General features: G+C 39.8%; 1 protein-coding gene across 11 annotated transcripts in view; it reads right to left on the bottom strand.

The window, feature by feature from the left end:
- TIAM1 (TIAM Rac1 associated GEF 1) overlaps positions 1 to 17,954 on the bottom strand; it is a 260,244-nt gene that overhangs the window by 22,887 nt on the left and 219,403 nt on the right. For all 11 annotated transcript variants that reach the window (XM_074970828.1, XM_074970866.1, XM_074970834.1 and 8 more), the window contains 4 exons: positions 14,745 to 14,848; positions 3,649 to 3,828; positions 3,043 to 3,111; positions 2,308 to 2,433 (listed from right to left, as the gene is read on the bottom strand). In XM_074970828.1, the coding sequence (XP_074826929.1) occupies positions 2,308 to 2,433; positions 3,043 to 3,111; positions 3,649 to 3,828; positions 14,745 to 14,848 (479 nt within the window). The remainder of the gene's footprint in view (positions 1 to 2,307; positions 2,434 to 3,042; positions 3,112 to 3,648; positions 3,829 to 14,744; positions 14,849 to 17,954) is intronic.

The following is a 17,954-nucleotide window of genomic DNA, read 5'->3' as shown; positions in this document are numbered from 1 at the left end:
CATCAGTTCAATGCAGAAACCGATTACTGGGAGACTGTAGTTGTAGATGCTTCAGTAACAACATGCAGAGTCTACTACAGACCATTGCACCAATCAGGGAAACCATGGTTGATGGCATCACACCAGGCTTTGTGTAGAGCAGCTCAGATCTGGCTCAATCCTGCAAATACACAAGTCTCTGGGGCAGCTCCGCAGATGGTATCAGGTATGATCGGGACGTGCAACCCTTCACGTGTCAATGGAGGGTTTGATAGTACAGAGTGCTGGGCTGTTTTTGTTCATCTTGGAAACCTGGCCAAAGAGCACGCAATGCTGCTTTTGAATATAATGATGGATGGAAGGCAGGCCAGGTCTGTGTGTAAAAGTCACTATCTCACAAAGTCAAAACGCTTTATGCTCAGGATGTAGCGCTGACTACGCATATGGAATGACTAGTTGCTCCAAGTCTGCCTCGAAGAGGGTTCAGGTCTCTGAGCTGTTTGGCAATATGTAGAGTACACAGATTTGATAGATCCTGTAAATTTGTTTCAGTACAAAGACATTTTTGAGTCCATAAGCAAGACATGGACTGCAGGAGCCAAGACCTATTCATCAATGAAAGTCCAGTTTGCCCAGCACTACATTTCAGTATGCTTAGTTAAAGAACAAAATTATTTTCTAATGATTAACCATAGCAGTAGGTTGTATGACTAATGCCAATTTAAAATGAGCAATCAAGAACAAAACCAAAAAGAGAGAGACTTCTTCCACAAGCTCTTCAATTAATCCATGTTCCTGGAGGAGCAAACCAGTGGGATTATTATTCACCAAGACATCTTGTCCTTTTATCAAGGTCAGTGCTGAAATGAGCAAAAGGACCAGGAGGAGATGCATTGGGTTGTGTTAATTTCAAACACTACATGAGTTACTTGCTATAGGATTGATCCAATTACAGCGGTGGTGGTATTCATTCATTTAGTAACCAATCCTTCCCCACAATGTCTTTTCCTGTTTATTTTTAATTCAGTTTGGGTTTCTTCCCTTTAATATTTCTACCTTCCCTGCAAAGTACTTGAATTTAAGATTCAAAAACAGCATTACATTCAATAGTTTGCCATTCCTGCCTATATGTGCATTAAGAGCCTGCTGAGTACAGAATACAACTTACAGTTCAAAACCATTTCCCAAGTGGCTTCCCTGAACTGGCAATTTAGACTTGTCAGTACTAAGGTTTTCTGCAATTATACTTCTGCCACTAGCTTTTCCTCAGAGTTTGAAACATGAAATCTAACAAAGAGGTAAAAATCACATCTAACTCTGCATGCTTTTGCCGAGTGGCATTGATCTATGCAACATGAACTACAGCTACAGTAGGATATTCTGGTTTCAAGGAGCCATGGTGGTAGGTAACACAAGTTCATGTAAAAATCTTAAAATGTGTTCTTACGAAATAAGAGTCATGGCAGTCAAACTGTTTTGATACAAGGTTAAGAGGACTACTTCTGCAGTACGTTTTGCCAGTGTAAAAATACTGTACTGTAAGGGCTTTGCGAGTTAGAGCACATTAAAGCAGCCCCGGGCGCCCTAACGCACGACCCGTCCACACTGGCAAGGCACATAGAGCGCCCAGACTCTGCAGCTGGAGCGCCCCTGGTAATCCACCTCCACCAGAAGCATAATGCTTGGTGTGTCTTGGCTGAAACGCCGCAGCGTCAGCGTGAATGAGGTGTTGCATTACTGCACTCTGATCGGCCTCCAGAAATGTCCCAGAATCCCATTAAGTCAAGTGGCCACTCTTGTCATTGTTTGGAATTGCTACAGGAATGTGGATATGCCCTTTCAAAGCTCTGTTTCTGACAGCCGGCTGCTTATCTGCTCTGGGACAAAGCAACCATTAGTGTGGAATGTTGCTTGAGGCGCTGGGGAAGAGGGGATCTGCTGCTGTCTGAACTTACAAGAGAGCATGCTGACATGCTCTCAGACCCCAGAAACCCACTCTCTCCCCCCACATACACACAACACACCCCCTGTCACACTCCAACCCCCGCCCCCCCATTTGAGAAACATGTTGCAGCCACTTGCACGCTAGGATAGCTACCACAATGCATTGCTCTCTGTGGCCGTTGCAAGAGCTGCTAATGTGGCCACGCCAGTGCGCTTGAATCTGACAGTGTGAACACACTGCAGCACTTTCCCTGCTGCACTCTCCGAGGGCTGGTTTAACTCACAGAGCTCTACATCTGCAAGTGTAGCCATGCCCTAAGTGTGCCATAAACCTTATTTAAGTTTGCTTTAGACACACAGCCAGACTTTAAATAAAACATTTACCTTAAATTGGTCAACTTTTTCAAGCTTTTCCAGGTCTGGCACCAGCCTCACACCATCTTCAAGAGTTTTCAGGAACTCCACCTGGAATGCTACCATTTCAGTCAAATTCCCAAAGAGAACATCGAGCTAATAAAAGAGAAAAGTTTAATATGCTTAAAAATATCTCAGTTTAGTCAATTTTCCAGCCGGTCACAATTTACAGAACATTAACTTTTCTTCAGCCTGGTCTATGCTAGAGGGTTAGGACAATGTAAGCTGCCTTGCCTCAACCTCTCGATGCCAATTTAGTAACACCACCTCCCCGAGCAGCGCAGAGTCACGGTTGAGTAATTAGGCTGACGCAGAGTCAGTGTAGACACTGTGTTGCTTATGTCCACTGTTACTGGCTTTCAGGAACCATACTACAGTGCCCTATGCTGACAATACAAGCGCTCCTAGTGAGGACATGCACTGACGACATATGGAGCCAAGCATGTGCTCACACAAGCGATTTAATAACTGCGGTGGCTGTATGCTGACAAGTTAGGCTGACATAGCCTTAAACTCCGACAGCCTAGTGTGGCAGTTATCAGAAGATCAGACAACACTGATCAGTATTTTTATAGTCAGCGTCAGTCCATTTAAAAATGTTCCTAAGCAAGTTTAACCCTCACAGCTCCTTCCATTCCGTCCTACATCAGACAATAAGAGTCAAACAAAAACAATCTGGCAGCACTATGGCAACAGTTCCCGTACCTCATCTTGAGTGAGGAAAGTTTCTTTTTGTAGAGGTTTCAGGTATCTTTCCATTAGACAGTTTAAGTCCTTAAAACAAACACAAAAATAAATAAAATACTCTTTAATATCATTTCCTCCAAGTATCTCTCTCACACTGCTACAGTGACAAAGATCCTCTCCTTAACACCATTGATGTAGTCTCTAGGTCTTTCATATGTCTTGTATAAGACAGGAGTATATTCTATTTTAGTGAAATTTAAGACATTAAAAAAAAAAAAGAGTTGTGCAATTTTAGTTTTATAAGTAATCTAGATACGCAATTTCATCTGAAAATATTTCTCTGTATCCCAACCAAATAAAATTCATGCCACTGTTCAAAAAATTCTTTATTCAGTTGTTTCAGTTTTAAAATATCTAGTGTATTTTAGATGTTCCTATTAAAATTGATGAGAAGCCCTACAGTAAAAGGTAACTTGCCAGTAGTCTAGTCAATTAGGTTTGGTTTGTTTTTTTTTGTTTTGTTTTTTTTTTTAATTTGTGATACAAAAAATATTGCAGAGCTTTAACTTTTCAGAAGTTCAACTCTGGAAGGAAAAGGAAAAATGCAGACAAAACATAACTTACTTTGACATAGGTGCGTTCTGTTTCAAGCAGTTCACAAATAACCTTGCGCAGTTTATCAGCATCTGTAAGTTGTCTCATGGTGGACAGCTGAGGCCCTGTAAATTCTTGAGGATGCAAACTCAAATCAGAAGGATTCATCTCATGTAGACTGCGACAAAATGCAGCAACTTGTTCTGTACTCTTTAAAAAGAGAAAACATTACGCCTAGTTGTTTTCAAGTAAGAGCTATTTGAACTCTAATTACATTACTGTATACCCCACGTCCATATTGCTTGTTCTAATGTAACTTTAAGAAGTGTGCTGTGCTTCTGTATCGGAGGTTTTATCCTCCTGGGCTGGATGTTTCAGTCTGCCAAGTTCACTGTCCACAGCATACACAGTGCAAAGTGACCTTAAAGCAGCCAGAGATTTAAACTGGAAATTTCCCCTTTTGTAGAGGAATAGTTACCTCCTACGCCACCTGCGTCCCTTATCACTGGGGCCTGGAGAGCCAAGGATGAGGGACCACACCTGGCTCTGGGCAGCTGCCATTCTCTACCAGTTGAGAATCAGGACCCCCCAGTTATGAAGAACCCCAGATGCATTGTTCTTAGAAATTCAGAGTGACATATCACATAATGACCACAGCCTCTAAAATAAGTATATTTAGAAAGTGCCACAACTGTACAGCAAGGGAATTGCGTCAGACAACTAACAAGTCCCTGGCCCAAAAAGTATGAGCAAGTCCCAGATCACAGAACAGAGTGGCTAAAAATGATTTAAAGTGTATTTTTGTAATTTGTTTTAGGTAGCACTCAGAACACGCTAAGCACTGTGCAAACACTAATGGAGGGACAGTCCTTGCGCTAAAGAAGTTAAACTCTAAAAGAAAAAGGGAAGAACAGGGGACAAGGGGGAGGAATAACAACATCCAAGTAGAACACAGATGTGGTGTTTGGTCATGTCCTGAGACTCTCTCTGACTTTATTTTTAATTGAACCCTTAAGAATGTCTAAAATTTAGATTTGAAAATACCACCATGTCATGATGCGTAAGCGGACTTATATTGTAAGCTCTTTGGGGCAGAGACCATCTTTGCACTGGGTGTGTGAAGCATCTAGTACAATGGGGTACTGCTCCATGACTGGGAGTGTTAAATGCTTCCGCAATACCAAAAAAACAACAACAAAACCTTCAAGTCATGCAATTAGCTGCCTAACCCTGTGATTTATTGATGTTACTTGTGTCCTTTTGTTTGTCATATGGATTGTATCTAATTAGACAAAAGTTCTTTGGGCATACACATCTTTACTATTTGTAGTTACTACATACAGCATTGGGGGTGGGGGGAAGGCTGAGCCTCTAAGCACTACCACAAGACGAATAAATAATATAATGGTAATTTAGTTCTTCAAATATTCAAGTTAACGAGGGATCAGTTTAATATGTTGGAATAGACTGGGACAATATGATCCTCTGAGGCACTTGAAGAAACAGTCCTAGATTTAAATGTAAGAGGGCTACAAGCAGGGCATTCTCAGTGTGGCTGCCCCTCAACTCATAACTTGCAATTCAGATGCCAGGTTTATTGGCCTTTTTACTGAATGCCAGGTCTGATGCTGGAGGGTCTTGGAGTGTACCCTGGGGAAACGGTGGTTTGGAGGGGTCACTCCTGTTCCTCCCTCTCTATTCCATCTCCCTTCAGCTCTACAAAAGATGGAGTGATAATTGTCTTTATAAGATTATGTATGTAAGCCCTAAGCATTGTGCAAGGGGTATTTATTTAACTAAACCTCAAATAAAAATTAAGCATTGCGTAACTGTACCATTTTCATCACTGTAGGATTCACCCCCTCTCCTGTACAGTTCGCAACTTTCCCTTCCCCTCCACCTTCAGGAAAGTGCAGTTTTATTCAAAAAAATAAAAAAAACACCTAAGTCATATCTGCTCATAGTGAATTTTTTATGCTTTTTACCTCCTGTAATCACTGCAGGGACAGGAGAGCATGTCAGTCTATTATTCTTGAGCCTCAGACTTGTTTACAAAGTTCTACTCAGTTACACCTGTGCAGAGTGATGCCCAAGAGTTGCACAAATATCTTTATGGATATCTTTATTAGCCTCTTTACTCAAATATCCCCACCATCACTACCACTAGTGTAGAGTCACCGGCAGTTGTGCTGATGTAAGTGGCCCACCATTGTTTTAAACTGCTTTTGTCCAATTCTGTGCCTGCTGACAGTGTTAAAGGAGAACACAAACCAAATGCAGGAGTGTAATAAGTGTGGTCCATGGGAGAAAGAATGGCACAATGTCTTGTAAAGTGTGGTGACCATGGCAAGGATAATACGGATGCTGTTGTAGTCATCTAGCCTGACTATTCTACATCTATTGTTTTTTCATTTCACCTTGGTATAAGACAGCAGGTGGGTCCTAGTCAGATTATTTTCACGGGAAAGAGGTGTTGGCACTGCCTTATATTTAGTTATGGCCTATAAAAATCCCAGTAAAAGGGGGGAAAAAAGTGTTTCTAAAACATTCTGACTTGTTCTAAATTATTCAGTTTAATTCTAAGAATGCAGCTTATATTTCCAGTTGATACATTAAGATTTACTGACATTAAAAAACCTGTCTTTTTTAAAATTTATTTTGGTTAATTTCCAGTCACTGCATATAGAGGGTGAAATCTGGGAGACTAACTTCCTTAGGTTCTTTTGGGAAAAATCTCTGCCTTTATCAAATTGCGGTATTAGCAGGTAGTCTGTGGCGTGTTGATGCATCAAGTGGGAGACAAAACACGTTTTTGCTCCATTACCAACCAACCAATAAACATGCTTTATAAAGAAAAGCTCATTTATATTGCTAAAGACATCATTTGAGGAAGAAAAAAAAAAAAGAGGGTCAATCCACACTGCATACAGTGGGCAAATCTAGAATGCTCCCTGGGTTGTAGGAATTTTTAGAAGTCTGAGGCAAGAAATCTGGGAAGAAGTTGATGTACATTGATTCTGAGGTTGTTCCAATCATATGGGACAGAATGAGGAAACAGGAGCAAGCCTGGGTGGAACATAACAAGGAAAGGGTTTAAGAGGAGATAACAGGGAAGGAGGCAGGGTGGAATCAGGAATGCATAGTGAGTGAGACGGTCTGGTATATTAGGCAGTGGCTGCTCAAGTTTCCCCACTTTACTGTTCCTTAATCCAGAGTTGGAGGAAACTCGGAGGTCAGAGTAATTCAGTCTCTGTGCCCCTTCAATCTGCATTAAGGGTTCACTGAAAATGCATTCACAGTCTCTGTAGAGAACAACCAGGGAAGCCATTTAGGAGCAGGAGCCCTGCCCACCAGGAGGTGAAGGGATACCATCAACTCATTTAACATAGGCCAAACAACTGGAAGATGGGAATGAATTTCAGCTACTACTGACCTAGGCCAGATATAGACTGGTGACCTAATGGTGAAAGGGTCCCTATCATTCTACTGATGTACAGCTATTACTTCCCTCTAATTCACCTCTATAAGCGTAGTGCCACAAAATCCCAAGGAGCATTATCTCCACTTGGTAAGGTCTTTTCTGGAACAATATAGTTGCTTCATCCACAGCTACTTTATGGCTGCCAGCACCCATCTAAGCATAAAACTGCTATGTATTAGATCAGTAATTACTTATTCAGTAATTATACAAAAGTGACATTTTCTTTAATACGCACATTTAAGTGATCAACAGTTTACAGCTGACTTACAGGAAATACAAATGGCTGAAGAAACTCTTTTGGTTGGAGTTTGATTATTACAGCAATAACATTCATCTTGAGTAGTTGAGACCTAAACTGAGAGCAAGTAGGTATGGAACAGAGTAGCAATTTATCTGTTCTACCAGAATTATGAGAGGAGGACTAGTTTACCTCTAATTCAGCTCCTTTTGGGTAGTCTAATCTCTCTTTCTGACCCTGCAGTATTTTACTGCTGATTAAATATAGTTGTATAAATAACTCCATTATCTTGCACCAAAATCATGCTATCGATTGTGGGCTCTCTTGTTCCTCACACCATCTATACTCACTAAGGATCAAGCCTGACAGCACCTATTCAGCAAAGCACTTGGGGAGAAATCCTGGCCCCGGTGAAGTCTGTGGTAAAACTTCCAGCGACTTCACTGTGGCCAGGATTTCATTCTAGTACTTTATTGGAACTTAAGCTTATGCTGAAGTGCCTTGTTGAATCAGGGCTGTTGGGAACTGGCAGCTTGAGAAGTGGTGAAGCAGGCCTAAGTTTAGACCATTCTGGGTCACTGTATTTAATAAGGTAAGTTTCTCAGAGAGGAAGGCTGGTCCAGGGATTAGGGCACTATCCTAGGACCTGGGTGGCTGCTTTGCCATATGCTTCTTGTGTGACCTTGGGAAAGTCACACAGGGCTGGTCTTCACTTCAGGATTAGCTGGAGGTATTTCTCGAAGGTCACCCCAACCTGACTTATGGGCATGCACAAAAATCTCTACCTTGAATTAAGTGGTGCTTTAAACTTAAGGTAGCTGGCCCATCAGGGGGTGTGGATTGACGTTACAGTGCTGCTGAAGCTCAAGCAAGTAATGCAGTGAGGGCTCTGCTACTGTTGCTAATCCAAACACACTATTACTCAAGTGTTATTTTGCAGTGTGACTATTCTCACTCTAGCTCACTCCAGAGGAGTTAATTCTCAGTAGATAGCTCAAGCTAACAGTGCAGTGAAGACAAGCCCTTAGCCTCTTTGTCTCTCACATCTGTAAAATGGAGACAAAACCACTCCTGTGATGTCGGGAAGTGCTATGAGGATAAATACATTAAAGAGTCTATCGTGATTGGGGCCACATACATACCTAAATGTACATTTCTACCTATCTTAAGAAAACTGAAAAGCCACATCTACAAATTTGATTTTTCCCCACTTCCATTTCAGTATCTCATTTGGAAATAACTTATTTCTATCAAGGCAGTAACATACATAAGTCTGTACAAACTATTTATACTGTCACGTTTCAGAGTAACCGCCGTGTTAGTCTGTATTCGCAAAAAGAAAAGGAGTACTTGTGGCACCTTAGAGACTAATCAATTTATTTGAGCATAAGTTTTCGTGAGCTACAGCTCACTTCATCGGATGCATACTGTATGCATGACAGAATGCATCCGATGAAGTGAGCTGTAGCTCACGAAAGCTTATGCTCAAATAAATTGGTTAGTCTCTAAGGTGCCACAAGTACTCCTTTTCTTTTTATACTGTGTTATATCAGCTGTGACTTTTGCGATGCAGAGTATAGGAAATGTACAGCTACAAAAAGACAATTACATTTGTAACTGTTATTACAGTTCTAGAACTTGAGGTCTCAGTGGTTTTGAAGCTTTTATAAAGTAGAGTAATTTTGTTTTTTAAAAACCCCACACATTCTGCAACATTTTAACTACAGGTTATCATGCCTTTCATAGAAGTTGTTCACATTAAGTCATTAGAAAAGATGGACTATGTAAAGAACAGGGAGAGCCTTTAAGATCATGAACTACTACACAGCAATTTTAAATGCTCATTTAAGTGAAATGCTCATTGTAGATTAAATGCCTGACACTATTCTAGTGAGGGTGGTGTAATAAAATTCTTATGTTCCAAAAGACTGGCCCACAATAAGGCATGGATTTTTTCTTGTTTCCCCCCCTTCACATATAGAAGCTGACCAGTCATAAGCTTCAGTCATGTCAGGTGTCAGCTAGCAGCGCTTCTACTTTGTGATTTGGATTCCTCACATCAAGTTATATTTTAAATCTGGTAAAAATACAAGTTATTTAAAATTGCAAGAGACACATTACAAATCTCAAGGCCATTGACATTCAGGAACTTGTTCACGTTTGCTCAAGGCACAGGCATCAAATCATCTTTTTGTATGCACCTTTAGAAAGGAGTTCTCTGCCCATGTCTTTTATTTAAGTAAATAGTGACAGCCCGAAAGAAGCATACTTTATAGTCAGCTAAAGTAGTGTTAGTTATGATACAGTGCAGATTTTACTTAAACTTCTTAAACACTTTATTAAAATGTTGCCATTATCCATTTGCCTAGAGATTTAGAGGGAAGAGAACAGAGTAATTTGGCAGATAAACTAACACACCCTGAACTGGTCTCTCACTACCCCAGTGATGGGTAAGGAACAGATATGGAATTGGAAGGTAAAGGGAGCTAGCTGTTTAAGTCAAGGAAACTACTGCATCATATTTAGGGCTCAATCCTGCAAACCTGCACTCATAAAAGTGATCTCAAGTAGTGACTTTGATGGAATTACTGGTGCAAACAAGGGTTTGTGGGATTGGGCACTAGGTCTGTGCAGACCAATTAAACAAAAAACAGCCCCAGCCTGTAAAGAGCTCAGCAGGTGAGCTAATCTCACATCCTTCCTGGGCAGGAGCATTTCCTCAAAAGTTGAGCATGTTGAGATCATTGAAAAACAGTTGGTGTTTTGCCTGATTACTCCTCTCTCAATTAGAGGACACAGTTTCCCCTGCCAGTCCCCATTTTAAAAACCATAGGTATGAGAGTGTGTAGTCAAGTGTGGTCTTTCAGGGCACTCAACACCTCTACCCAATAATGGACAAATTCAGTTAAAAAAAAATTCTCCAAAATCCAAACAAAACTTCAAGCAAATCCCAGTGAGGCTTGGCCTCGATTGTTACGGAGACTGCATATTCTAAAAAACCCCTCTGCAGGCATAAGCATTACTGTTTACTTAGTATCACATTTCTAACCCTCTTAAAAATACTACAGCATGAGGTTAAGCAATTAGCCTAATGTAATCTAGATATACTGCACAACAGTAGATCTGCTCACCAAATGCAGCATGTGATAAAGAGAATCGCAGGCTCTCTCCATGCCTTTGTTCCTGGGTTTACATTTAACTCTCCAAGAAGCTGACATCAGTGGAAAGATATTGTTGTGAAAATTCTGTTACTCAGCACTTTCAGTAACCAATACACTAAAAAAAGAAATCAAAATTTCTTTCCATGTTTAGCGGATATGAAATTCTTTCCTGATATTCCATGCTGCTTACTTGACACACAAGCACAGAAGACATCCTCTCCTGTATTTTCATGAGAGGGCAGCGACTGCATTTCTGTAAGACTCTGCTCCTGTGTCATTTGCTATAGGTCTCGTTCTTTCAATAGATCGATGAGAATTTAATTCTCAGCTCTAACTAGTGAGGTCACTTCTGAAGACTCCCTTTCATGAAACGGTCATATGAGAACTCCTGCAAGAAACAGCTGAAACAAGCAGAGGGGGAAGCTGACACTGGAATATAAATGTCTATTGCCTGTAGATTAGTATCAGCTGATTGGCTACAACCTGTACTGCAGAAGATTATTAAACATCAGGGCAGACAGCACACACCAATTAGACAACTTTAAAAAGCCAATTATTGGTAAAGCTTAAGTTGCTTTTTAAAAAGTCCCCATTTTAATCCTTTTACATCAACTTCTACATGTGTTGAGGAATTGATAGATAATTTTGGTTTTCATTAACACTGCAAAAGAAGATTCATCTTCACAGAACACTTTTGGTAAATGAAATGCATACAGAGTCATTAGTGCATGGTACCTTAAGCACAACTGCAAGGTAATTAGTTTTAATTTCAAGAGACATCTTAAATTAGAAAAAAGGAAATGAACATCCAGTAGCATTTCAACTCATTAGTTTTTTTAAACATATCCACAAGTGGGGAATGTGGCAGATCACTAAACAAAGCGCTACTGACCTGATCACCACTGTAAATGACATCAAGTCCTGTGTCATGATGGCTACAATGTGCCAAATACTTAAGCTTTTGTTGCTGTGATATTGAGAACCTGCCTCTCACAGTTTTAAACCTCCAGACCAAGTGTGTTAAATTTATGTAAATTAGCACACTAAGCAAATAAGCAGATAATTACGAAGGCTAGTTTTTGTTAAATAAAAGCTTACACTAGTGAGTCAGCTATATAATATCCTGTTAAAACTAGAGATGGATGACTGACAGAGATGTTGCTTGGAACTGCTTTAAAGTTTTATGCAGATCTTGGATTAGAAATTGAGGCTAAATCTACACTATGGACCTCACAGCGGCAGCTGTGCCGCCGTAATGTTGCCTGTGTAGCTGCTCTATGCCAACAGGAGAGAGCTCTCCCTCCGGCATAATGAGACCACCCCCAGCAAGTGGCGGTAGCCATGTCAGCAGGAGAGCGGCCACCGACATAGCGCTGTCCACACCGACACTTTTGTCGGTGAAACTTATGTCACTCGGGGGAGTTTTTTCCACATCCCTGACTGGAAAAAAAAAGTTTGTTGACAAAAGTGCTCATGTAGACAGTCTATAAATGTGCACAACCCATTGAAATTCAAAGGAGTTTGGCTTAGAGGGGCTTTGGCCTCTCTCTAGTGCAAGTTCTCTTTTGTTTGTGTTTTTTTTTTTAAACTAAAAATGATTAGCATAGGAGTTTACATCTTTACAATTGGGGGAATAATGAGTTGACTAAAAGTCAGCTGTACATGGTCTACCTTAACTTTTAAAAGAAAGAAGAAACATTAGAATCTCAAAAAAACCCTAGATATTAAAAACACCAGATCTATTAGTCAACTCTCATAGTAGCCACGCTCATATAGCATCTCCACTGACCACTGCCTTCAAACTCTTTTCCCCACTTCCTCCAGGTGCATTTCACTGTGTACAGAGACAGCCAGTGCAAGTTAAGGCTGATGACATAAGCATGATTCATAATCTCAGTAGGGTTGGAAGGAGGTGGCAATACCATGGAGAAGGCACCTTTCTTGCCTTACCCTGCAAATGACTTCCAGGGGATTTTAGGCGGACAACATGTGCTGAGGGTACCTTCAGAGGAGATTAACAGACACTACCGTCAGATAATTAAATGCCCAGTGATACAGAAGATATTTTAAAGCGAAGCACAACTATAAAAGGAATTAGGAACAAAAGTCAGAGCCCCCCTTTCCAGTGCTGCTTCTTCAGAAGCTGCACATTTACTAGCATTCTCTCTGGCTTTAACAGAACTATTTTTAAGTTTTGTTGAAATTCAAGAGCACTGGAGAATTAAAGAATACAGAGTTCTATGTATAAACAGAGAAAGCAGAGTTAGCAAGTTAAAAGATATATTTGATTGTCACTGGAAGTATATTCTGTATTGAAACACACACACACACACACACACACACACACACCCCTTCCTGCCTTTTTTTTTTTTTTCTCCTTTTTAAGTCTTGAATCAAAAGTTTAAGGGGAAAAAAACCAAAAACACCAAACTCAAAATTTCTCCCCCATGCATCACATAAGTTATGTATAATAAGAGGCTCCTTCAAAGATACACATTTCCAAATATTAGAAAATGCAAACCAGGTGATAATGTTTCATTTACACAAAATGAAATTTCCACTGCATTAAAAGTGTGGACTCATTAAGTTTACAGGTTAGTTACAGTTCTTACTCTCTTATCATAAGTGTAATAACTACTAAAACACAGTTCCTTAGCACAGCCAAAGCACAGGGCTGATCATAGAATTCATATACCTTGCTTTAGGCAGCTGATGGTTCATGTAAGCAAAGTGTGAAATGGAACATCGCAGCCTCTTACATAGCTCATACATAAAACATTTAAAAGCTACAGAAAATCCAACCACAGCAAGAGTATCCATAGCCAAGTTAGCAATAGATACCGTTAATACTTGGACTGTTTTTCTACAAAGAAACATTCATTTCAGACCTCATTACAAATCATGCAGGTATCCACACTTAAATAAAAAAAAAAAAAAAAAAACACACACAAACACACAAACTAGTACTTCCCCCACTTTTGAAAAATATAATTTTATACTTACTATAAAATGATTCCCTAGGAAAATCTAGAGACGCAGTTTAAGATAATCTTCTTCTTTACATACAAGTTCTCTGTATGTTTCATGCATGGGAATGCTTTCTCCTGTCTATCAAAGGAAAGGCTACAAGCTAGTATGACATAAGGGATCAGGAAACAAGAGGCCAGGGACTTTTTCCGTCCTTTCAGCTATGATAATCTAATAGTGGTATTTGAGGATTGGTTTATGACTCACCAAGACACATTTTCAGCTAAAACAAAATGATGGGAAACCACACACACAGAGCGCGCGGGGGGGAAGGGGGTGGAGGAGACACAGAGAATCAATGAGATCAGTCCTACATAGTCTATACTCACTGCTCAGTGAATTCCGTGGAGCTTGGGTTACTAACACAGCATCAATTATGCAGCAAGTGCTTAAAATATAACAAACAGCCAGCCCTTTTAAAGTAATCTTACCATATGTACTTGATTCAGCTTCAGAGAACACTCATCTCCACAGATCATTTTGTGCAGTATTCACTATTACCACAGCTAGAACAAACTACCAAACTATGCCAGAACTCATCCCTTAATAGACAGCAATTAGCAATCTATTTGTGCAGCCTGTTAACGATAATTGGAGATTTCAGGGTAGCAGCCCTGTTAGTCTGTATTCGCAAAAAGAAAAGGAGTACTTGTGGCACCGTAGAGACTAACCAATTTATTTGAGCATAAGCTTTCGTGAGCTACAGCTCACTTCATCCGGAGAGTTCTGCTTTAATCAAAGGTAGATTGGCTGTAATTAGTTTTGCATTTAAGCTGCTAACATGTAAACTATACTATTGGTTTAAGGCAATAATATAATTTTGGTGCTTCACACCTTGGAAATTACTAAAGAGGACAGGAGAGGAAAATGTGATAAATCAATCTGGAAATGCATTCAGCTCACCTGCCCAAGGGGAGGAAGTGACAGAGTAGCTATATTTTAATATGTGAAAGCATTATCACACACCACAGAAGATCAGAACCAGGTCTACACTTTATCCCTCATGGATCCAGAACACAGCTCTTACTCCACAAGTGCTGATGTGCTGTAATCAAGGCTGTAATTTGTTACACTCTGTATCACTTGTAAACACCTTAAAAGTAAGATCAACATTTTCCTAGGGAAGATGCTCTAATCATGCACAGCTGTGAAGTCAGCATGTCAGCTGTGACTCTACTGCACTTTAGGTCTTTGTAATGTGAAAATGAAAATCTCTCACCTTGCTCATCCCATCCGTCTCATCAGAGGACTCCAAATCAGGCACTTCTGCTTCTTCTGGAGCTGCCTCAGCACAGCTGTCTTGTTCACTGCAAAGCGTGTGCCCTGTCAAAATTGACATGTATGTGGAAACAAAATAGTAGGTTACACAAAATTTGAAAAGTTTAGAGCAGTGAATAATGAGTTTTCATGAACAATCAGGTTCTCATCCTGCAATGAGCTTGGCAGGCGTCTGTACCAGTGGTTCCTTGCATGCACAGAGGCCTACCAGCATTCAGCTCACTGCAGGAGCAGGGCCTAAACAGGGATTTGAGCACAAAGGTTTCATGGCCACATATGAAATTTGATTAAACGATAAACACTAATCACATAATGTTATGGGCCTGATTGAAGTTAGAGGCCACAAAAATTGATGCAGAGTTAAAGCCAAGCTCCATGTTGAGATTAGGTTTTATAAAGCTCCAACCCTACAAAGGCCTGTGCTTAACTTTATACTTGAGCAATTCCGCTGAGCTCATTATAACTACTTGTGTGTAACGCTGAGTAAGTCTTTGCAGGATCAAGGCCTTAATTAATATTTCCTCCGCACAGCCTTATATTGGAAGATTTTAATAAATTACAATTTATAGTTTTACATTAAGTTTCTCTTTTAATGTTAGAATCAAAAATACTTTTACAGGGATTTTTTAAGTTTTGCTATTAATTGACAATTGCAGCTTTCTGTATGCAATATACTAAAGTAACTGCATTAATCTATATCTTGGCAGTCTTAGAACTACATTTTTGATACAACAGCCCATAAAGATTTCTTTACAGGTACTGCCCAAGACCCTGAACACTTAAGCACATGCGTAGTCCCACTGAAGGACTACTTCATGTACTTAAAGCAATGTGTGCAGGAGCAAGGCCTTTGACAAATGCAGCTGTGAGTAGAAATTTAAGTAAACTTGTCTTATGCCTCTTGGAAAGCCAAATTTTACGTAAGTTAGCTTTCTAGCTATCTAACAGAGGGGAATGAACAGTTATGGTGTTCTAACTGGAGGGGAGAATGGAGGTCTATCAGAAGTTTCCTCCTTAAGAAAATTATTCATATATGGCATTCATGGATCTCACGTAAATCTAAAGGTAACTCATTTGCTTTTCAGAAGCACCATTATGAGCCTGGGATAAAAACTATCCCTAACAGGAATAATTTAACAGTATTCAGCGAGGGAATGAACAGCACCAGAGACAGGAAAATCTTCCCAAATCCCAAGTTAATTTGAGTGCTGCTGCACTGGAATTTTGTGCCAGACTAAACAGGCAGTCCAGAGAAGCTGAGTATTTGTGTCTAGATTTTAACTTTTTTTCCCATTAACTCATAACTACAAGTTCATTCAAGGTTGTCACAATCCTGCAAATCAAATGAACATGGATAGACCCCTGTTGCCTGCACGGAGCCCCATTTAACATCAGCAGTGCGCCACACAGGTGCAAGAATCCACCTGCATGAATTGGGGCTACTATTTATATGTAGTCTGGATTGTTCTTTATAGCATATGGGTTTTTACATTATATAAGTTACCTAAAGAATAATCTATCAATAAGCAATGAAACAACAACAACAAAGAATATCAACGGGAAAAAAAAAACATTGTGAATATCCCATGTTACCTTTTTTGTGTGTGTGGCATTAGTAATCCAGTTTTAACTTTTCAGCAGTCCAACAAAAAATTATGCTCTAGTTATATGCAACATGCTGGAAAAACCTATTATCTATTTCTTTGATCCCAAAGGGGATATGAGCAGCTCTCTTAAATTAGTAGGTATTTTCTGTAAGATGTTTCTATTTATGTAGGTCACAGTTTTCTTCTGTATAAAAGTTAGAATTTTGGTAATGTTTTCAGCCTAGACCAATATTGGCACTACTGTAGCTGTGATGTTGTAAATAAGAAAACAGAAAGCACACACTGATTACAAAACAGATTTATGCCGTTGATATTTCACAGCTGTATTCAGTGGAGGTTTGAGTGATAAGTTTATGAGTGACTGTTGGGGTGTTCTGATTCAGAGTGAATGGCAAGCCATTGTAGTGATTAGTGTGCTCAAATTCTCCCCTATCAAGTCTATTTCTTTATTCTGTGGGTGTACTGAAGTGGAATTCATTATGCTATCTGGAAATAGAGATGTATTTTAAGAAATTTACTAGACATATCAGAAAATTCAATTCTGAAGTTCACAGAAAGTTAAAGTTAGTGCAGTTGCTACTATGAGTGTTTTGCTAAAAATTAAAGTTGGGCCAAGAAGGCATGTTAGGGCAGGCTTTCTAGTTCTCATTTGAAGACAATTCATACTTGACTTTGGGCCTGGGTTCAAGAGTGCCAAAATCTCATCAAAGCTTCTGTCAAGCTTTTAGTCACAACCGGCAAAAATTCTGCAAGATCTTGCAAGATTTTCACCATCCTGAGTTATACCTGAACCAAATTCAGAAAACATGACCCTGCTGGTTTGGCTCCAAGTTGCACCAACCTGTAGAAACCAGTACAGAACTGAGTGACCTTTGAATTAAAATGTTCAAAAATAGCAGAGAGGAGGTCCATATGGGAGATTCCCATGGAGGCCTATCTCCACTGTGCTGAAAAATCTAAGATCTACATCTTGACAAGGTCTGGCTTTAATGGGTTAAGATAGATGATAATGAAATGCGTTTGTGGAAGTGTTTGGTTTCTAAGAAATTAAATCTGTGCTGAGCCTCTCATTTCTACAGCTTAGTCCAATAACTTTTATTACTTCCCAACTCCTTTACTAATATCTAGCAAAACTTTTAAATCCCCTAAAATATCCATTTTAAAAAAAGGGAAATGTGTAGAATATAATGAGTTTGGCTTGAGCAGCCTGTTTGTCCACTATGATTAATTATCCATTAGAAGCAGTGCGAAATGCAGCCCACAGTTATTTCTTACCATAAGCCAACGAACAGCATGCCTTTTAGAGATATCAGTGCTTCTTTTCCTGTTACTAGTAAGACACCTCTTTAATCTACTTCCTGCAGTATAAACACTCCTACCCAATACAGACAGCAACCGTTTACTTACATCTTAATGAACAGTCACACAATGCATGTGCATAGAGTATTTCAAAAGTCTTAGGCTGCCAAACTCAATATCTGCTGTCACAGGGTTATCTGCTGGTAGTTATACATTGCCACTGAACTCAGTATTGTTGAATGTTC

The sequence above is a fragment of the Natator depressus genome, chromosome 1, assembly GCF_965152275.1.
Source record: "Natator depressus isolate rNatDep1 chromosome 1, rNatDep2.hap1, whole genome shotgun sequence".
NCBI lineage: Eukaryota > Metazoa > Chordata > Testudines > Cheloniidae > Natator > Natator depressus.
The sequence above is the reverse complement of the archived record's forward strand: the minus strand, read 5'-3'. Positions and strand labels throughout refer to the sequence as shown.